The 22,825-nt window shown below is 38.1% G+C and overlaps 1 protein-coding gene across 7 annotated transcripts in view; it reads left to right on the forward strand.

Annotated features, from left to right (window-relative positions):
* The window catches only part of Pam (peptidylglycine alpha-amidating monooxygenase), a 283,282-nt gene that overhangs the window by 230,909 nt on the left and 29,548 nt on the right, over positions 1–22,825 (forward strand). For 4 of the 7 annotated variants that reach the window (XM_059278064.1, XM_059278067.1, XM_059278068.1 and 1 more), the window contains 2 exons: positions 2,576–2,893; positions 14,882–15,011. In XM_059278064.1, the coding sequence (XP_059134047.1) occupies positions 2,576–2,893; positions 14,882–15,011 (448 nt within the window). The remainder of the gene's footprint in view (positions 1–2,575; positions 2,894–14,881; positions 15,012–22,825) is intronic. The other 3 variants (XM_059278071.1, XM_059278070.1, XM_059278069.1) reach the window with 1 other exon arrangement.

Here is a 22,825-nt window from a genome sequence, read left to right on the forward strand (position 1 = left end):
AGCATTATTCATTCATGCATGCTTTCTCATTCCAAACTCCTTTAAAAATTACATTTCTTAATTAGCTTATAAAATAGTGGGTTGCCATACAGCCTTTTCATGTCTCCTTAGTTTTATTTAACCCTTCCCTCAATCTTCTCCTTCCTTCCATCTCCTCAGCCATATCCCCTCTTAAACATCCACCTTCTGATGACACAGAGATGTCAAAAAGATGCATTTTCGCCTCTTCAGTAAATGGTGTTGGGAAAGCTGGATGCCAGTTTGTAGAAGAATTAAACTAGACCCTTGTCTGTTACCCAGATCAATTGAAAGTATATCAAAGACCTTAATGGAAGATAAGAAACTCTGAAAATGACGAAGGAAAGCTTGAGTAAAACACTTCAGTGTATAGATATAAGCAAGGACATTCTGGAAAGGACTCCAGCAGCTAGAGAAATAGTAGCAGGAATTGACAATTGGGGCTATGGGAAATTGAACAGCCCCTGCACCGCAAAAAAAAAAAAAAAAAAAAAAAAAAAAAAAAAAAAAAAATCTGCAGAGCAGATACAGTTTACACAATGGGAGAAAATCTTTTCCAGCCAATTTCTTCTGTTTATGTCCTGCTCCATCTAAAGTCTCATCAGACATAGTTCTGAAGTAGAGACACGTTAATGTGCTTAAGAAAAAACGATTACCCATTCAATATTCCATCTATCCAGGAGCAGCCAGGAGAGAAGGGGAGAAAGAAAGGAAGAGAGTGATTGACTGGTCAGCTTCCTGCATAAAAAATATTGGGAGATAGTGAGACAGCCATCTAGTGGTCTCCAGACCTGTGTTTTCACAGCTCAGTGCAGCCAAGCCTATCCTGTTACTTTATCATTTTGCTTTCCTAACCCAAAGATAATTTTAAATGACTGTTTCAAAGGAACAACAGTGTTCCACACTTGGTATTTTATGACCGACTGCCATTAGACTTGGATGAAGCTTGTGGGACTATGCAAGGTATTCAGTCTGTGATCCTCCTTTCATATTAATGTGATGACATTGATTCAAGTTTGAAATTGTGTTTTATCTCTTCTTGAAATAACATTGTATTTTATTTTTCTATGTGAGATGTCGCATTACTCAAGCATGATGAACTGTTTGTACTTTGTGACAGAGAAGAATTTAGCTGAAGTGGATGAACTTTCTACTGTAAGGCAGAGTGTGACTGTGACCTAACCAGTTTGGTAGAGTCATGATTTGTTTTGTGTATTTTGAAGAGATCGCCCCATTAGCTAAGAATTGTTTTCTGATTGAAGATTTCGCCTAGGATAAGCTGATTTCATGGGCAAGAATATCAAACCTACTTTGAACTGTTAAGCCAAGATTATTTGTAACTATGACTAATGTTTGGAAAGACTTTGTATCCTCTTGCACAAATGTCTTAAGAATATATTCTTCCGTGGCTTTCATCATACCTAAACCATTTATGACTTTTTGGCTTCTCATGGCCCTGTAAAAAAGGCTTATAAATGTTAGCCAATGGTGATGCAGATGTAGTTCAATGTAGGCAATCAGAACTTATAATCATGGTTTCCTAGTAGCCAACCTGTAGAATAGATTGAGAAGAGCAAGACCTGAGGATTGCCAGGGGACCACCTGTGTGTTTTCCATTCATGTAACAGACATAATGGATTTGATCACATAAATGATGATGACTAAAATATTGTATGGGCTGTCTTTTGATATTGTATCTAACCACAGTGTATCCATGATTTGTTTTCATAAAATCCTACCCAAGTTCATTCTTTAATATACTCATAAAAAACACTTAGTGATGACTCAGCTAATGATTTTCAGGGTTTTTTTTCCCCCTTTTATGTTCTTTGTTTCCAACTGCTTTTAAAGGATTCTTATATCAAAAGATAATTATTCTGGAACTGCTTCATTTCTTGCTTAAGAGGAACAATTGGAACTACTTATGCTAGCTACTAGGGAAACCATAAGACGGGCTTTTCAGTTGTCACATGTACACATGTCTGGTAGATTGGTTATATTTCACAAATAGTCTTGAGAAAAAGTATTTGATTTCTTATAGCTTATGCTTTAACAGATTTTTAAGACAAATTTAAACTGTTTGGTTGTGATGATAGCTTTCTTTAATGCAGCTGTGACAATTTTATTTTTGAAATCTGAAGGACTCCTAAATTCTTAATTTCCATATCAGTGAAACTATTTCTTACTTTTCATATCAGTTAAACTGTCCCATGAAAGCCAATGATTGAAACATGCCATGCCATCACGTGTGAATTGTTTTGTTTTATTTCTACTAATATGTCAATAGTCACAGTGTGTATGAAGTAGCAGGGAGAAGATGGTGTATAAATGAAATGTAAGAATCTGTTTCCATTGTTTGAGTTCCCTCTCCCCTTCTCTCTGTCCCCTCTTCTGTCCCTCCCATCCCTCCATCCCTCCTATCTGTGAAAGTCTGAGAACAACCATGCTTCTCACTCACTGTCACAATCAAGAGATGATGTTTCTAAGGAACCAAATTTTGTAAAATTTACTGTCTTGTAAACACTCTGCCTCTTTATCTCTTTTCCTCCCCCCACAGGTGATTTCTATTCACTGCTTTCCAAGCTGCTAGGAGAGAGGGAAGATGTGGTTCATGTGCACAGATATAACCCTGCAGAAAAGGCAGAATCCGGTTCAGACACGGTAGCTGAGATTGCAAACGTAGTCCAGAAAAAGGACTTGGGTCCGTCTGATGCAAGAGAGGGTGCAGAACGTGAGGAAAGGGGCAATGCTATCCTAGTCAGAGACAGAATCCACAAATTCCACAGACTAGAGTCCACTTTGAGGCCAGCTGAGAGCAGAGCTTTGTCCTTGCAGCAGCCTGGTGAAGGTCTCTGGGAAGCAGAACACTCAGGAGGTGCGTTCAGGGTTTCTTTTAAGCAATAAAGTGTGAAACACTGCAATCCACATTAGCAAAATCTGAAGGGAATAAAAATTAATAGGTGGCAAAACTCACCAATAAAAAGGACTTATTGGAACAAGTATGACTCAGATTTGGGCTATCAAATGCCACATTACTTTGGAAAAGTTTTTTTTTTATTTTTTATTTTTGTGTCAGTCTTGTACTATGTAAATTCAGCATTAATTCAGTGAGTGAATGCAACGTAGGCCCACACTTGAGTCATTTTGGAAAGAATGGTATGTGAAATTCAAAGTAACAAATCAACATTTTCCCCTTGGCTCAGTGGAAAGAAATTGAAATTTAAAAACCTCACCTGTAAGTCCCAGTGTACGTAATGCTTACACTGTCTTTTCAAGTAATTAAGGTGCCCTCAAAGGAATCAAAAGACTCTCGGTGTTCTTATCCCACTGACTTGTAAAATATAACCATTTTATGACTGATTTCTTAAGTTCCATTAAGCAGCAGCTATCGTAATTGAAAACTGAGTATATATTTGTGAAGGGACCCTCCAGTAAGTCAATAATTATCAGATTTATCATTATTTCTAGCCAGGATTTGGCTTCCATAAATTAGAGAACAATACCTTATTCCCTTCAGGTTTCTGTACCAGCAAGCTGTCAATGCCTCATCTTTGTCTTTAATTACGCTGTGGCCTCTGTGATATTGATTGTGTTTTGTGTGACTTGCTAATGTGGAAAGCCAAGTAATAAAGCATGTGGAGAGAATCTCCAAAAAAAAGTAAGGGATATGTGTGCATGGCAGCTGCCCATGAGTGGGCTTGGGTGGCACAGGCTGCCAGCTTGATGTTTTCAAATTCAGCTTTGCAGGAAGCCATGAATTATTCAACACCCAGCTGATTTTTATTTATAATTGAAAAAATTAGCATGCAGTGCATTTGCTCACATGGAAGTTTCAAGTATTGTCCATCGGGACTGGCCTAATGGCCTGTATGAGCTGTTAAGTGGAGCCTGGACTTTTAACTCCTCATATTTTAACAGGCTCTAACTGGTTCCAAATTCATCTAATAAAACTGTGTTACTCAAGAGGTGATCCGGGGACACTTCTTGCTTGGGAATTACCTAAGATGTTTCAGAAAAACCTCTGTATCCTATCAAGGAACAAGTGGAATGGTATCTGTGAGTCGGATGCCCCAGATGTGCGGCTGATTATGCCTCCACCTATCTCATCACACATGAGCATCTGTCTGAACCTCTGTGTCAAGAACATAAATATCAGGCTGGAGAGATGCAAGAGCACTGACTGCTCTTACAGAGGACCCGGGTTCAATTGCCAGCACCCACATGGAAGCTAGCAACTGTCTGTAACTCTAAGAATGAACTGACACCCTCCCATAAACATACATGTAGGCAAAACACTAATGCAAATAGAAATAAATAAATGTTTTTTAAAAAAAATAATATGATACATAGGAAAAGGCTTCTGGTGAAGCACAATTCTGTTCACATATTAAATGTTGGAACTGCTGCATGCATTAGTCCATCACTTGCCTTTTAATTCCTGATTTTGAGATATCACTGGCATGTTTTTATCATCGTAAATGGCAGTGGAAACAGCAGCATTCAGGGACTGGAGAGATGTTTCCGTGGTTAAGAGCACGTACTGCTCTTGAAGAGTATCCAGGTTGGGTTCTGAGCACACACACATAGGATGGCATACCATTACCTGAAACCCCAGTTCCAAGGGATCCCATACCCTCTTCTGGTCTCTGCAGGTGTCAGGCACACACGTGGTGCCCGAAAGTACATGCAGGCTGTCACATAACATATTTTCAAAGAAGGGTTTGCATTTCTGAAGTCTGAGTTTTACTAAGAATGAAATCTTAAAAGGTAGGAAATACTTTTTTTTGCTGTATCACCTGCTATTCTTGGAGCTAGTCATGAGGCAGTGCTCGGGAGAAGAAATTACCTCTGAAGATCTCAACTGGGAAGTTTTTCTTCATCGTATGAATGTGGGTAAATGTCACTAACTTTAATAAGGCACTGAGTGTTAGGCAGCACAATTCCCAATCACTGAAAGAACGGTGTGTGTGCCTTTTCTTTCTGATGAGACTTGCTTTCATGTCATTTCACTCTTCTGACTCCAACATCTTTAAAACTGAGTGCAAAATAGTAAAACTCACATCTAGTGTGTCTAGTTGTGACTGCCTTTTTTCAAGTCCTCTCTCCTGTTTGCTATTATAGGATGCACTGTGCAATAACCAAGTTTTCTCTGGTGTCCTTCCACTGTATAAGTCAGAGGAAGCTGGAATCTGCAGCAAGCTTCCACTGTTCAAAAAGAAAGTAGCAAGTTTTCCACATACAACAACCATGTGCAATCAGTATTAGGCTAATTCATGTGTACTTCTGAGAATATTGGCAAGGAGAATAAATGTGAATGGATAATGTGCTATTGTTTCTTTTCTACTCTTCCTTTCCTCCACTCAAAGCAGAGAGGGAATGGCCTTAATGGTCTAGAGGAATTAATTGTCTCTTTAAGTGCCCAATTTGCTAGACAGAATTGTACTAGCTGCAAAGAAGAAACTTTTTTATGTGGCATTGTAACTGAAGCAAAAATGCAAGGCTGTATTGTCACTTAATATTACAACATGGAGTCATTTCAGATATCTTTAAGGCATATTAATTTTCAGAAGAAACTGAAGCCAAGAGACATTAACCTATTGAATGAGGTCCCAGAGTCTGGATTTAAAACTTGAACCTTATGATTTCCAATATGCACCATCTAGTGCCTTCATTTCAATCGATTTCAGCAAGCGCCCAGCTAATGGAATCTTTCTTGGAATCCTGGCCCCTCACAGCTCAGAAGCTAAAGGCATCTACTCAGAGCCCTGTTCTCTGTCTCTGGTTCTCAACATCTGTCCAACCTGTAACAGTGATATGTTCAGCAACAGCATATTTTTTTCTCTTCCCTGTATGTTGGAATTTTAATATGAGGATGGATCCTATCCAGCTGACTTGAGGGTTCTAAGATGTAATTAGTAGTAGATTAGCTAAAAATGTTTGTGTGATGCTGTGTGGTCGTCCTGGGGACTTAAGGTTTTCTAAACAATACTATTGTTTTGGATATTTAACTTTGTCAGGATTGTATGTAATGAGTCTTTCTCTGTCCCACCAGCTAGCTCCCAAATAACGACATAGAGACTTCTTATTCATTATCAAAGTTTGGCCTTAACGTAGGCTTCTTCTTTCTAACTAGCTCTTATAACTTAAATTAACCCATTTCTGTCAATCTACGTGATGCCATATGGCTTATGGCTTTTGCCTCTCCTTCTTCGTGCCCTGCTTCCTCTGCATCCAGTTAGCAACTCTCCCTTTTTTCTTCTCAGAGCTCTCTCTGTCAGGAAGTCCCTCATATAACTCCTGCCTAGCTATTGGACTTCAGCTTTTTTATTAAACCAGTCACAGTGACATATCTTTACACACTGTAATCAAATATCTCACAAGAATTATACTTGGTTCTGCATCTAGTGTCTGCATTATGCAGGGTTCTCTACATCATTAAGGGTTAGGTAACAGTGGTCTTAGCATTCTTCAGAGCTTATATGCTGTGTGATCTCTATGTCTCTAGAATACATACCAAAAAAAACTCCCCACTTCCCCCAAGGTCTGTATTTGGCCCAAATAAAATTTGAAAGTGCACTAACAAAGGTCATGTGATGGAGCAGACTCAGCCATGGATCCTGCCTGCCTGCCTTTAAGTTCTAGCCATACCATTTACCTGATACCTTGGCATGTTTTTTTTTTTCTTTTAATTCTCTAAGCTTTATTTTTCTCATCTGTAGAATGAGAATTGCAATCTTCAAAGTGTTGACATGAGGCTCAGATGAGATTATACATGGAAAAAGTTTTGAACAGTATCTGGCACATAGACGATATTGAATAAATGTATTGATGCTTTAATAGTTATCATTATTATCACTGATACATTAGTATATTAGACTAATAACCCCCAAAGTTAAGTAAATAATGCCTAATTATTATTTTACCTTAATCAGAACTTCTGAATGAATATTCTTCTTCTTAGTGAGAATCAGTGAACATTTTTATTTTTTGAGAATTTCATACATGAGTATAACACATTTTGATCATATCTGTACTCTTCCCCCTGCAACTCTTCCTGTATCTCCCCATACTCCCTCTCAAATTTATGTCCTCCTCGTCTATAGTGTGTGTGTGTGTGTGTGTGTGTGTGTGTGTGTGAGAGAGAGAGAGAGAGAGAGAGAGAGAGAGAGAGAGAGAGAGAGAGAGAGAGAGAGAGAGACCTATTGAGTCCAGTTACCATTGCCCATATGCACATGGGTATAGGGTTGACCAATGGAGCATGGGCAGCTATCACAGGACCTTGTTCCTGGAGCAAACTGACTCAGCTTCCCTCAGCAGCCATCAACAGCCTTTAGCTCCTTAACTAGGAGTGGGACCTTCTAAGCCCTTCCCTGATCCATGCTGGAATGTTGACTGGTGTGGTCTTATGCAGGTCTAGTGTAGGCAGCCATGGTTTAGGAGAAGTCATGAGTTCAACATGCCTGTCATGTCCAGAAAATGTGATTTTACAACAGTCCTCCTGGTTTTTTTTTTTTTAAGGAAGTTTATAAAGTAGTAGGTTTCCCTGATGGTCTTTTCAAACAGTCTTAACATTGTTTATCCCTCCTACCTGCTCCCTCTGCTTTACCCTCCTACACTCCTATACTCTTCCTATACTACTTAAGTCCCCCCACCCTGTTTCCCTTTCTCCCTTAATGGCACCTATCACCCTCCACTCTATAGCTCCTTCTCTCCCCCTCCCACCATGGTCCCTTGTTACTTTCCTGGTTTCTATGTGACTCTGACTTATGCACTCTAACCTAAAGATTCAGAGCTAAGGATCCACAAATAGGAGAGAACATATGTTTCCTGTTGTTGGCCTGGGTTGCCTCATGCAACATATTTTCTTGAACTATGTAGGAAGGTGCAGATTTTCACACATTAGTGAACTGTAAATGTTTGGTAGTAGCTTATCATACAGTTTGTAGATCCTTAAATCTCTGACCAATTTCCATGATCTGCATTAGTGTTTGTAGGAGATACATGAATTACATAATGGAAATATTCAACTCAGTGACTGAGACAGATTTTCTCATTTATACTTAATGTTGCTTAGTTTCTGTCATGAGTAGTTTAATACTTGTACTGAGAGAGCATTAATAAGAATAGAAATAAAATCTCAAGTTGCCTTCTGGAAACTAGGCTTATTGAACAATCAATGAAAACTTGTAATTAGTTCTATCTAGCTTTAGCTGGCAGATTTTATCGCACTACTGTGTACAAGCACCTGGAAAAGAGGTTCAGCCATTGAGACCTTCTGTATGTTATAAAATAGTTCTGCACTTGGTTGACACTTATAATTCAATCCAGAGGTCTTCATTTTTATGATTCATTGAATTTTGGGCTGATTGCTAAAATCAACTTTCGCTTAATTTTTGAGACCATCCTTAAGACACATGTCAAAGGCTTGTATGTGGTACAGCCTTTCAGAATTCGTAGGTTAAAATAAGGCATCGGGCTGGCTGAGTTTTCATCTTCGAAGTGGAAGAGATGATAACAACAGATAATTATATAGTGCTTACTTTGAACAAGGCTCGGTGTCTTAGATGTACTAATTCATTGAATCCTTACAACAATCTATCTTTAATCACATTTTAGAGAGGCAGAAACTAGGGCATGTGAAGGTTAAATCCCATGCTCACAGTGTCAGAACTCTGAAACCAAGAAGCAAAGACAGGTAGACCTGCTCCTGAGTCTTGCTTTTTGATAATTTTGCTAGTCTGGACCCTGCAAAAGTGATAGAAAGACAGAGAAGTTGATTTTTCCTGCTGGGTTGTCTCAGCCTACAATTTTAACAACCACAGTGTAGATTATTTTTCTCATGTTTGCTGTCTATACCTAAACAGTTTGGCCACCAAGAAAACCCTACTTGCTTCTATTTTCTGAAGAGACTGTTAAGAGTTGATGGCTTGTTGGGGGGGAAGGAGATGAGTTATCTTTAATGGTGTGACCCCTGGTGGGTTGGCTATACTCTGGTGGATGGCCCCCACACTTGAGTATATGGGCTGCAACAGAAATTAGACTCTGTGGATTATTAAACAACAAAATGAAGAAGACAAGAAGTTGAGAGGGTTGAGTATTTCTGGGAAGATTTAAAGTAGGGTAAATATGATCAAAATGCATTGCCTACATATATGAAATTCGCCAAGAATTAATACAAATATTATATAAAAAGATGGTTCAGTCTCAACTTGATCCAACTGATTTACATCTTTCTAGTTGGTAACATTATTCCATGAGAGTACCATTTAAACAATATTTCATTTTGAAGTACATTTTCAAATAGTGTAATATAATGGTTTTGGCACACTAAGTCTTTGCTCTTAAATATATATATAATTATAATTCCTAGAAATACTTTCTACTACATTTATTCTACCACTGCTTTTGAGGCTCTGGCTATCTCTTTCCTCTTTCTTCACCCCTGTTAAATTACATTGTAATTTATTCATGTTTTCTTTTTGACTTTTTTGTAAACATTTCCCCTATAGTGTTGGTTAATTATAGTTATTGCTGGAACTTCTGATAAATAATATGTCAAATAAAAAGCATATTTACACAACTAGTAGGAACTGGCAAGTATAGAGGAGACAACCACCACATTTTGTTGAAATGTAGTGATTTGTATCCAGGTTTTTTTTTTGGGGGGGGGGGGAGTTCAGGATTAAATGTTAGGAGTCTTGTTAGACTGAAATTACACTGTAGTCCTGTTAGTAAATTTTATCAAGCTTGAATTTTATGTAGCTCTGTTGGTCCTCCTGTGACACAGATAAGTGAATGCCCTTTTAAATGTGTATTAATAAGATCATGTGACAGTAACAGTGATCACCAGCATTACTCTCTTGGAAAGGCATAAGATTCTCTTAGTAATTTATTGATATAATTTTAATAGTAATGCTTACTTTTTTATCGGTAATTTTTTTAAATCTCTAACAGAATATGATACTACACATTTACTGTTTTTGTCCTAAGTGCAAGTCTTCCTTGGTGAATAATATAATTTGTTATGAAAGTCTTAGATTTTGTTTGGAAAGAATATCATTTAAAGTCTCAGGAGAATGATTTCATCTTTCTTGTCATCTTTTTGAAAACAATGAATTATGTTAAGGTTACTAGGATGTACAACTAATATGTATTTATGTTATTTTTTTAAAAAATTGTTTCCTCTATTATATTCTCCAATCTGGGATTTTAAAAACAAGCAATTAATCTTAACCATGCTATTTGCCATCTGAGTTTAGCACAGGTCACATTTTAGAGTTGGGGATGGCTGCCCATGGTCATGGGTAAGAAATTTTTAATTAATATCTGATTTAAACCATAATTCTGCGACATTTAACTAGTCACACGCAGAATCATTTCTTAAGTAAAGAGTAAATGCAATCTGAAGTACATTTTTCTCTGTGATTGAAAATGTCAAAGTTAAAGATAGAACCCAAGTACATTTTATCATAGTATTTCTTTGGTGAGGATTTTAAATGTTCTTATTTTAATAAATAGAGAAAAATTATCCTTGGTGTTGGGGGTCTTGTGTCTGACCCCAGCCTAAATTCTGTTCTGTCAAATGAGAAAATGACATAGGTTGATTCCAGTGCAGTTGGAAAGTCCTGATTCTTGAACACCTAATGGCATCGATCAAAGCAGTCGGTATTAGATCCATCTTCATAAGTATTCCGAGATGACTTTCGTAATACTACTCATTTACTCATTACTCAAGACGTACTATGTCCTTTAGTCTTAAAGGATATAACCTTTAACTCTTAATAATAATAATAATAAGGCAGTTACATTGGAATGGAAAACATTCATCTACTGATCCAGTATGCACAAAGGAGAACATGAACTCATTTCCTTTCCCCATCCTAGAAAGTGATTGACCTAAGAACCCAGATACCTAATGTTGAAGTCTTAGCTAGGTACTCTTAACAACCTCAAAGATTGTGAATAAAATTAAAATGCTTTCCAAACATTTGCTACTAGAAGCCAAGTTCCTCATAATGTTAGAGCTAATTTCCTTAGATACCACCTCTACTCTGTTGAGAATTCCTGAAAGTGGACCTTTCAATAAAAACATTCTAGATATGTATACTGCTTTTGTGTTTTGAAAAATCTCTAATCATATTGACAAGTGTTTTGATTTTATAATAGGTGGTGTTTGGGCCCAAAACAATTTGTACATAATGATCCTTGTAGAATGTCTGCCTAGCCAAGTCAGGTCCTATGATGTTGGGACCATTCACAGACAAATTGAAGTTATTTGTACAGTAGTTCCAATATTTTATAAAACTAGTATTTGATACCAACACAATACTTGCTTTTGCACATTGGATACTTTTATCACAGTTAATACCATGCATCTTCACGAGCACTTAACCCCATTACATGTTGGTGGTCTACTGAACTAAAAGGTGCAGGAATGAGGACATGTGTTCATTATCTTAAATGAAAGCAGTTGCTAAAGTCACATTTTTACTAGTCTTATATTACTGTCAGTACTGCTTTAGGGTAAGAAGAGATAGTGACATACATACATTGCCAAGGTATAAGAATGTAAAAATGCTGTCCTTTTAGGGACTGGAGCATATGTGAGATATGACAAAAATAAATAAATGAGAGGTGTGTAATTGAAGTGGTTCTGGGCTCTGAGAATCTGAGGAAAGCTATTAAATATTCACTTTGGCATATACTTAAGATTCACTTAGAGTCCATCCATAAGTTCCAGGTGTGGGCAGAAGTTTCCTGTCCTGCAACCACTCTCAAATAATCAATCAGAGGCTTACTGTTAATTACAAATGCTTGGCTGATAGCTCAGGCTTGGTACTAACTAACTCTTACACTTAAATTAACCCATTTTTTTAATCTATGCTTTGCCCCATGGCTTGGTACCTTTTCTCAGTACAGTGTGTCCATCTTGCTCTCTCTGCATCTGCTGGTGACTCTCTGACTTGGCCCTTCTTTGTGTCAGTATCCTCAGCTTGATTGTCCCACCTAACTTTGTACTGCCTTGCTATAGGCCAATTAGCTTCTTTATTAACCAGTGAGAGTAATACATATTCACAGTGTGCAGAAGGGTTATTCCACAGCATTCCAGGAGTTGGCTACTAAGGACAGAATGATAACATCTAAATGCCCAAATCACAAATAAGATGAGAATGAAATGAACCTGACACCAAGCATCTCAAGACTGTCTAAAACACTTGCTTTGGGGAATGATTTACCCATCTGTTCATCATCCTAGACGTCCCCAATTATCATGTTTGTGCCCTTACTTCTAAAGCTAACTTTCAAAGGCACAATTTTGATCACATCACCTGGTGCTTAAAAACCTTCAGTGACTCACAATTCACTGCAGCATCAATTTGCAGCCTTTTCTCCTATTTTGACAAGCAAGTGTGATAGATGATGGATGCTATTCATTCCAAAGCTCCATAGCATCCGCTGGTATACTCAGGGTTGATTGCAGATTCGAGCATGCTAGCTGAAACTATGTCCCACTTCTCTCTAACCCAGGAAAGCCTATTACAGTATACATAAGAGAAAATGGCATCAGCATGTGCTCCACTATATCCCATACTAAATTACTTCCCTACTTTGCTTTCCTACTATTCAGAAAGTACCTGCCTCATGCCTTAAAATTAACTATAGTATAGGTTATGATACTACAAAGCAAAAAAAAAAAAAAAAAAAAAAACCTCTCATTATTAGATCCAAGGTCTTTGTATAATATATAATAATACCTTTTCCTGTCTGAGTTCAAATCAAACCTGATGGTTGCCTTCTCCTGTAGTCCAGCCTTAGGATTTGTCTCTTGATTTGGGTTTCTAAACGTTATGAAACATATATTGTAGTCATAAAAGTCTTTGCTTTTCTTCTTTCTGACAAAAGTGTTCTCTTCCCACTACTAATTCCCCTCAACCTCTGCTTGGCCATGCTTAACTTGACATAAAAGCACAATTCTATTTTTTTCTACACTAGGAGATCTTCTGAAAAGATAATCAGTCCATGCTATGCCAGCCAAAGCCTCATGATGGACTATGGGACCACTTCTGTGTTCTTATGCTCTTTTATGTCCCAAGTATTTGGTTCCTGTAGCTAGAGTTTTCCTGCCTGGCCCACAGTCACGACAAATCTCTGTCACCCGCCAGTCCTACAGCCGCTCAAACCCGACCAAGTAAACACAGAGACTTATATTGGTTACAAACTGTATGGCCGTGGCAGGCTTCTTGCTAACTGTTCTTACAGCTTAAATTAATCCATTTCCATTAATCTATACCTTGCCACATGGCTCGTGGCTTACCGGCATCTTCACATGCTGTTTGTCATCATGGCAGCTGGCAGTGTCTCTCTGACTCAGCCTTCTACTTCCCAGCTTTATTCTCCTCCTTGTTCCGCCTACACTTCCTGCCTAGCCAATGGACAATCAGTGTTTTATTTATTGACTAATCAGCAACACATTTGCCATACAGAACATCCCACAGCAGGTTCCCATTTTCCCTTACTTATAAACTTGTCTTACTTTGCATTCTGACTCTATCTTTATATTCATCAAGGCCAAGAATCATTCTTTTATTTCATATTCATAGAATTTAGTGGAAAGACTGCACTTATCCATTGAAACTGCTTTATTAAAAGTCATTGGTTGATGTTGGCATTTTTGTTACCTTATATCAAAAGCTGTGCGTGGAAAGGTAAAATGATTTATGTGAACAGATGCTCTTTCATAATTGAGAAGATTATTTGTAAATGCCTATTCTTACACTGGAGCTCTCTCAAGGGGTCCAGTGCCTGTTATTCCAGCCCTGTGCTTTGCTTTCTTTGGCCAGTCTTGAGTGCCTCTCTTGGAAGGCTTGACTGCGTGTTGCCACATTCTTCAGGAAGTGGGAAAAAGCGATAGAACTTGGATGACTGCTTTGGTATTTCTCAGAATCTCCTGTTGAAGCATTGGGGGGGGGGGGGGCTGCAATCAACTGTGATACAGTAACTTTCAACGTCATCTTAATAGTTACATATCATCAGTATAGATAACACTGTATACAGTATCTGTTCATTCATGAGCTGGTTTTATGACTTGGATTAACTCAAATGAACTCAGGTGTTCTCTGAAGATTGTATTCTCCAGAATAGAGACTAGGAATAGTAGGATCAGAAACAAGAATAACTTGTCAGTCAGTAATAGAGTTGTCAGTGTTGCCTTTTTGTCATGTTAGAAAACAATATGTACAAGGACAGAGAACTCCAATTTTTATAGGAACACTGAAGCTAAGACAAATGATGCTGCCCTACATAGTTCCAGGTATAATGGATAATCAATAAATAGCTTATCCTAGGAACTGCTGTCTGTTGATCATCCAGATTTTGTTCAGGTGGGTGGTAGATAGATAGATAGATAGATAGATAGATAGATAGATAGATAGATAGATACAGGCAGACACACAGACAGACAAGAGAGAGTGATACATTGAGGGATTGGGTTTTTGCTAATTCCTGCTACTTGTTTGCATTTTAAAACTGTATATTAAAACAATACCTCTAATGTTGGCATAAGTTTTCAAAGATGTTAATCTAAAGTTAGGAATCTTATCAATGAGGGAGCGATTTCACCTTGGCTCTTTATAGCTTAAGAACTGTCTGATTTTACAGGTGTCTCAGCAACGGAAAAGGAGAGCAGATGGTCTCAAGACAAGTTCGGTCATTTTATCTCATAGCTCAAGAGGCTGCTTGGCATGTGCACGTGGTGTATTTTCTGCTCGACTTTGTTTTCAGTGCCTTTGCATGAGTTTTTATGCCAATGCTGAGTCCTTGCTTCTGTTTTTATGCTGAATACATGTGTGGATTTATCTTTTAGATTTCCATGTGGAGGAGGCACTGGACTGGCCTGGAGTATACTTGTTACCAGGCCAGGTTTCTGGTGTGGCACTGGATTCTAAGAATAACCTAGTGATTTTCCACAGAGGTGACCATGTTTGGGATGGAAAGTAAGTAATATTTTTCTCCAGAATGTATATGAAAATAAAATAATACACATTGCTTTTCATTGAATTAAGAATACTTATAGGTGAACTCTTGTTTCATTTTTTTTTTTTTTTTACTTCTTTTTCTCAAAAATTCTGAAGAGGTGTGGATGTATTTGTCTGGAAACATGTGAAAGTTAGGTGACTCTCCTTATGTAATTAATGTTGGTAGCTAGTAATGAGTATATCCAGGATTCAGCACTAATGTTCTACAGAGTGGGTGCTCTGGTTCTGTGGTAGCATTTCTTTATTTCATGTCATCCTGTGACATTGAAAACAGTGAACCTTCTGGACATTGTGATTGGAGGGGTTTTGCTACCATGAGTATGGGAGCCATCCATGCCTACATGTTTTCACACAGGTTTATTAGTATGTCAATGTATTCTTTTTATGAGCACCACATCTAGCCAACACTAGCACCGTTTAACGTCTGCTGCTTCTTCCTCTGCACTTCCTTTCTGACCTTTCATTCCCTCTTCCACTGTATTCCTGGGAGTCACTTGAAGAATTGTGTCTAGGATTTACTGCTTACTGTAGGCCTGCCAGTGTCTTAAATGGGCAGGCATAGTTATCACTGTGACAGTTCACATTTTACAAATGAAAACCAAGTGCTTCCCTTGGTGTCTCGTCAACATCTGGCAAAGCTTCAGGTCCTGTACATTGAAAAACAGAGTTGGCCACTTCATTGTGTGGTGAGAGCCTTCAATGGGTTTATAAGTATACTCAATGGTTATATTTTTTGTGTGCTGCCGAAACATAGTACGTTGTTTTGATTCTACTTACTGATGAACATCCATTTGTAATTTCTTTAATTGCAAATTTACACATGAAAGTAAAATTTTGAATATGTTTTCAATGAAGTTTAATGAATCTTCTCCTTCCATATGTACAATTACAGAATCTCATCTGGGAAATTGGGGATCTGCTCCTCTTTTTATGAGCTCTTGATTCAGATTGTGATAACTCATTCTGTCAAGCATACCTATGTGAGTTCTTTTTGTGCAGTTAAATATGAAATTTAATCAACATTTCAAAAATAGATGGATACTTTTACTGCTGTTTAATTGTCCTTTCTAGTTGTCACACAAAGCGAATATAAAAAAAGATAGAATTTGGATGTCCAAAGTAAGCAATAGTACTCAGCATACCCATCATGCCGCTCTAGTTCATTGACTTGGTTGTTATTGAACATCTAATGGTATTTTAACAAGTGCTTTTAAAAGCAAACTATCACTACTCATTGTGGCATATTCTTCATTTTAATGAATATTGCTACATTTTCTGCATGGATTTCTTACCACATTTTGCCAGACAAGAAAATTACAGCATCATTTTCTCCCATTGATACAGTTTCAGCTGGCAAAAGCTAACGCTGGACAGAGTCCAGGTTTCCATTTTAATATTATATTCATTCCAAGCAAACAGTAGAGGCCGGGATAGTTAAGTGGCAAGGAAGGGTCAGTAGAGGCCAGCGTGGAGGAGAAAACACAGGACTAAGAAACAAGAGCCAGTAGAAACATGTGGTAGTTCTGGCTGTAAAACTGCTTTTTCTGGCACCTGGCACCTATTTCATGTAGATACCCAGAATCATGTGGAAGTACATTCACCACCAAGCCCTGTGTGTGTGGCAAGATAAATGACATCGGTAAATGGATGCTTTTGAAAACGCGGAAGACACTGATGGTTTTACTCACTATCTTTTTCGCCATTTCCCTCCACTTTATTTCTTAGATATAAGAACGTTTGTAGTCTCCTTTCTCTCCCTGGCATTGTCTGTTGGTCACAGCAAGCTTTTCCATTCATAGTTTTGAAGACGTCTTCAGGGTCACACAGATATCAGCTTCCAGACAGTTTCTACTTTATTATTCATGAAGACAATTAGAAAATTAGTGCCTTTTTATTTGTTGTTGTTGTTGTTGTTGTTGTTGTTGTTGTTGTAATTGATTTGGATTTATTCAAAGAAATCCTTAGATGCTGTTGTTTGCATGGCCATGCATGGCTATCCTTCCTGTACCTATGGGTTGGTATAAATTAGAAAGAAAACATAGTTTTTCTCATTGAAGGCCAGGCATTGCGTGGAGGTAATACCTTCGTGTAGAACTGATGCCATGCTGATAGAGACAAGAATTAAAGGTTGGTTGAGATTGCATTCTTACTGCTTCATTGTTTGCACAGTGGCACGTCTTCCCTCGATCTCAGCTGAGAAGCCATGTGGCAAATCTTACGTTCATTTTCCTTGAAATCTTCCCAAATCTAGTTTCTCAGCACAACAAAATTCTACATTCCACAAGGCAAAGGCTTGCTCTAAATCAAATCTAAGTAATTTTTACCTATAGTTCTTAAAAAGTGATCACTTCTACATATCAAACAGAACTTGGAGTTTATCATCTCGGAGTTACTTTGATGCTGTTGCAACATCTGTCTTCACCAGTTACACCCTGATAACCTCCATTACTCTCTCTGCCACTTAAGCTGTTCCATATCAGTATGCCAACCAAAATGAAATTCATAAGAATCCTAACCACTTAACATCCTGAAATATTATCTCCCTTCCCTGGCTTGAATTCCGTTTCTCTCCTGCCTGTCCCTAACGTCAACATGGCTACTTCCTCTTAGAGCAGAAATAGGAAGTCTCTATGGCCAGCAGGGAATAGTGACACTTTGAAGAGGCTTCTGTCTGCCCTGATGTGAGGGTAGCACAGCAACTAACCTCCTTTAAACTTGAAGGGTAACTTGTCTCGGGGACAGCTGCTTCTGAGTCTGTTCCTCAGAAGGCATCACCACAGTCAAAGACTTCTTTCTGGCCCTGTCCTTCCTTTGTCTCATCCGTGGTTGGGTTGTATCGGGAATGACACATCACAAAACTGTTAACTAACTTTGCCCTGATTTTCAAGTGTTTAAAGTTTTATCCCCTGTGTCATTTATCGTTTCCCCACGTGGAGTCGGAAGGGATTTTGGAAATTGTTTTTACTCAGATCTTTAACTGCTACTGACAGGAAAGAAAACAACAAAAGCTGGGGAAAGGCAAAATTTATCAAGTTGTATCAATCAAGGATATGGTAGCCCAAACGATATCAACAAGATCCCTATTAGAATTGTATTATCATACTAATCTCATAGAGAAGATAGTCTTCATACTGATAATCCAACAGAATGTCCCTAAGGTGAGTTTTGTAGCATGTATTGGTATGTCTTATTTCTTCATCCTTGCAAATGTCACATTTGGGGGCCTAGAATGTGGGATCAACCAAAGAAAAGCCAAGGCCTCACTAATACAAAATGGGATACCATGCATTGAGCACTGCCAGAAGGAAATAATACCAGAAGGCTTGGTTTTAGCTGACAATGCATCTTTTCTATGTATCATTAATAGTTCTATGCTTGGACTTTTTCCAATATTAAGAAAATCCCTGTGGGGCTAGAGAGATAGCTCAGCCATTAAAGGCTAAGCTCACAACCACTATATATATATATATAGTCCCTGTGTATGGACATGCTATCCAGTTCTGAGGCCCTTCCAGATGCCAGAAAGTTCTTCACATGCTCAAATTGTAGGGTCCAAGGAAATGCTGAAGAAAGACCCTAGACTCAAATAGTATGTAAGAGCAAAGAACGTTTATTACTATACCAGCATATGTGGGATCGTTCACCTGTACAATATGGTAACAGCCACAAGAGGAGGGAGCAGGCTCCTTTTAAGCACAGCTAGGGGAATTTCAGGGATGGTTAGGTCATCTCAAACATGATTGGTTAGGCAAGCAGCAGTTACATTAGTATACTTTTAATTGGCTGAGGTTTAATCTTTGGACATACTTGGGTAAGTTTCAAGGGGGTTGCAGGAACTGTCCTTGAGACATTTTGGGGCTGACACAGACCTTGTTCATGCTCTCTCCCTCGTCCCTGAATGTAATTTGTTGATAAATGGCCCTTGGTTGGGAGAGACACCTGCTTGCCCCTCTCAGAAAACTGAAACCTTAATTCAGTTATAAAAGTGGGAAAATGGGAAATTTTAAACCCTTCAAAATCTGAGTCTACCTTCATCGCGATAATTTAGGGTGGGTTTTCTCCTGTTTTTCCATGTCTTTATTTGCATTTTGTAAACTAATTATTCCCCAGGCTCCCAACTGTCTTCATAATAGTGTGATTATTTTCATCTGAAAGCAGTTTGGTTTCTTGTTGGACCTTTAATTTCTTTTTTCTAGAAGGGGCCATATTACCTCTTACTTTCCTTGGTGTTGTTTTCTAGATATGTATTAGTATCAAAGGATTGTATTGCCTGTGTGTGTTTATACGTGTGCTGTATGTCTATGGGTATCTGTGTGTTTGTGTGTCTGTGTGTTTATATCATTTTGTGTGTCTGTGTGTGTTTTTGTTGGTGTCTGGGTGTCTCTGTGTGTATGTTTGTGTGTGACTGTGTGTATGCTTCTGTTTGTATGTGTGTCTTTCTCTGTATCTTTCGCTCTCTCCCTGCACGTGTGTGCGTCTGTGTGTGTGTGTGTGTGTGTGTGTGTGTGTGTGTGTGTTTTGATGGGCACCAAATCCAGAAGTTTCCTCAGCTAGGCAAATACTCTGTCACTGAGTTTCACCTTCAAAACATTATTTTATTTTTTTTTAATAAAAGAAAAGAGCACCAGGTTGCTCTCTGTTTAATTTTTAATCTCCTAAAAATCTTCAAATATACTTATAAAATAAGTCAAAAAGTTTTTCCAGAAACATATATTTGCTGGTTTTTTCAGAATATTAAATTTAAGACTTTGCCACAGCTATGTGTCACTGCAATAGGTTTAACATTATTTAAATATACAGATATTTTCATGCTAATTATTCAGGGAATAAGATGTCCTTCCTCTCCTTGCATCAGGAATCTGACAAACACACCTTTCCATGCTTTATAAATGTAGTTTAAATGTGTTACTAGGGGCCGGAGAGGTGGCTCAGAAGTTCAGAGCACTGGCTTCTCTCCAGAGGACCCAGGTTCAATTCCCAGCACCCTTGTGCCAGCCAACAACTGTCTGTAACTCCAGTTCCAGGGGATCCAACACCCTCACACATAAAGGAAAAACACCAATGTACATGGAATAGAAGTAAATGAATTTTTTAGAATGTGTAACTAAGTGCATGGTTAATCCTGTAAGCTGTGTGTACTGAGATCTTGAGGTCTTCTTAGAATCCCCGTGTAGCTTACAAACCATGTCTTCATCGATGCCCATCTCAGTGGAATGTTGCTTAAATTTGCTGGTTGAGAAATTGATTTTCTTGCAAATTTGAGTTTAAACATTCAGTACAGGATTGGCCTCTGTAGTTCTCTGGAGCCTGCAATGATTTATCTGACTAAGGCTTTGCTTCAGTGTCTGCTATTTCTTTTATTCCTTAAGATTTGATTAGGTCCAAACAACACAGCTCAAAATGACTGAACTCTTCTGAATCTCTGTGTATCTGAGAGAAACTTGAGCTTTCCAGAAGGCCTGCTCCCGTAGTCTCCTCCTTTCTGCCATATTGCAGTCATCCAAATTGCACAAGCAATCTTCTTTCGCGTTCATGCCACTCTTTCTGATTCATCTTCGTCATTTCACTACTCTCCCCTCTCTTCTACATCGATGCAGTAAATTTGAGTCATGGAAATTCCCCAGCCTGATGATATCAGCTCTAAAAACAGCCATGTTTATTGAGACGAGTCCTGTGACTTCTTCTTGGTAACTGCTTCATAGCTTTGAGATATGCGTCAAGATGCTTGAACTGCCTGTGCATCAGCTCTTTGTCTAAAGCAAAGTAGGGTTTTTAATAATTGCCTCATATTGCTTAATAACAGCATACATTTTATTTCATCACTTGTGCCCACCGGTCATATTGACAGAAATGATCTAAAACCCAAGACTCTTGATATCTGGTACCATATTCTCTTCACTGCTCATTGGGATCTCCAGATCCAGGCCCGTTAGAGAACCAAAAAACACCACTAGTTTCTTTGTCTTCCTCTTTTTCTTATCACAGGGGTTTTCCAAACTATGTATGTATTCAGGGTGTTTTTCATGTAATATTTTAAATATACCCCACTTAGGAGGGAGCTTTATAAGCTGTTCCCCTAACAGTAAAGGCACATTTTTACTTATTTGTTCAATTGAAGACCTATGGTTCCTTTCCCAGTCTCTTAATTTATGTAATTACAACAACATGTCACATCTTTCTTCACGATATTACTTATTTTGCATTCCCTTAATTTTGATTGATAGCACAAAAGTTTATTTTCTACTTATTCTAGCCCTTTGTATGTGTGTGAATATGGAAAAGCATTTCTTCTCAGCCTTATCTAAACTGTTTGATTAGCTGCTAATGTGCAAAATCATTAATGGGGAATTCAAACTGTTAAAATAAAGAACTGATGAATTCCAGCCCATAGACCACTGCTCAGTCTTTGCAACTGAGTGCTTTTTTAGAGAAGCATACAAAATCCATCAGTGCTCTGGGCACTGTGTGAAATGGGCAGGGTATTATTAGACCCCATGAAAAGTTAAATGTGGTTGAAATAAAGACTTCTCTGCAGCACAGAAAGTGGGGAGGGGGGTGGTGTAGCTGCTTTAGAACAATAAATAATCAGTTTACTATAGCAACAATATAATCTGCCATACATTTGTGAGCTGTTCAAGGGTTACCTTTCTTAGAATTACAAGAGAATTTATAAACTATTCTGTTTGGCAGAGAGAGAGTGCAATTTTCTCATTTCAGAAACAGAGTCTGTGCCTTTATTATTTGCCCTATGTAACACCCGAGACCAGCTGTTAGTTCATGGAACTCCAGCCATCCCAAGTGAAAGGCTTACAAAAGACAACCAATCATTTGAGTGACTGAATGTCCCCTGGTGCTGCCAATTTAAACATACAGACATCTGCTAAAGGATGTTAAATGGGAGGGTCAGGCCTATTGGATTGTGGTTAATGCCTTTGAAGCTACATTTTTCCTAAGAATTTGGTACTTTCCTTACATGTTATTCACATTACCAAAGGTGAACTGATCTAATTAAATGATGTTAATGTAAGTAGCTTGTTTAATATTTGGGTTTTATTTTGTTTCCTTTGTGTTTCCTTTTCCTTTGTTTGTGGGTGGGCGCTAGCTACATAAAGAGATTTCCTCAGTAGTAAATTCAAGAATATACCTACTTACTCACTGAAAAAATCCCTAATAGATGCAGCATAAATGTAGTTATAATCTGTAAAATAAATGTGATTCTATGAAAAAGTGACTAGTCCAGTATGTAAGATGACATTTTTACTCATAGATGACATAAGTGTATCTGGAGATAGAAAATCAAACAAAACTCCCAATATTCAGTTGCTATATTATCATACAGTATTGGGAAATACATATTAATAAGCCGAGAAAGCTGATGGCTCCAGTTGTTCCAAATTATGATTATAGAGATTCCATTTATTTTCTTTCTCTTGTTAACTTTTGTTAGTATTCTCTTTCGGTTTACTATTTCATAGTTTTCTACCATACCATGAAAAAAATAACTGATGAAGTAAAAGGGACTGGTCCCTGAATTAATTTTACTACATGCTACCATTATTAGAAACCTGAAGTTTCTAGATGATAAGCGCAGACGCTATCACAGAATTGTGTTTGTTAGAGGAAAACATCAGTTACTTGACAGATGTCTGTCTACGTTGTGAGTAGTGTAGGGCAGTGCATTTCATGAAGGGTGTTCTCCACTGACCCGGTCATCAGCTACGATGTTCTCTTTTGACCTGACTGGCATAGGACCTTGAGTCTGAATTATTTAT

The sequence above is a fragment of the Peromyscus eremicus genome, chromosome 13 (assembly GCF_949786415.1).
Source record: "Peromyscus eremicus chromosome 13, PerEre_H2_v1, whole genome shotgun sequence".
Taxonomy (NCBI): domain Eukaryota; kingdom Metazoa; phylum Chordata; class Mammalia; order Rodentia; family Cricetidae; genus Peromyscus; species Peromyscus eremicus.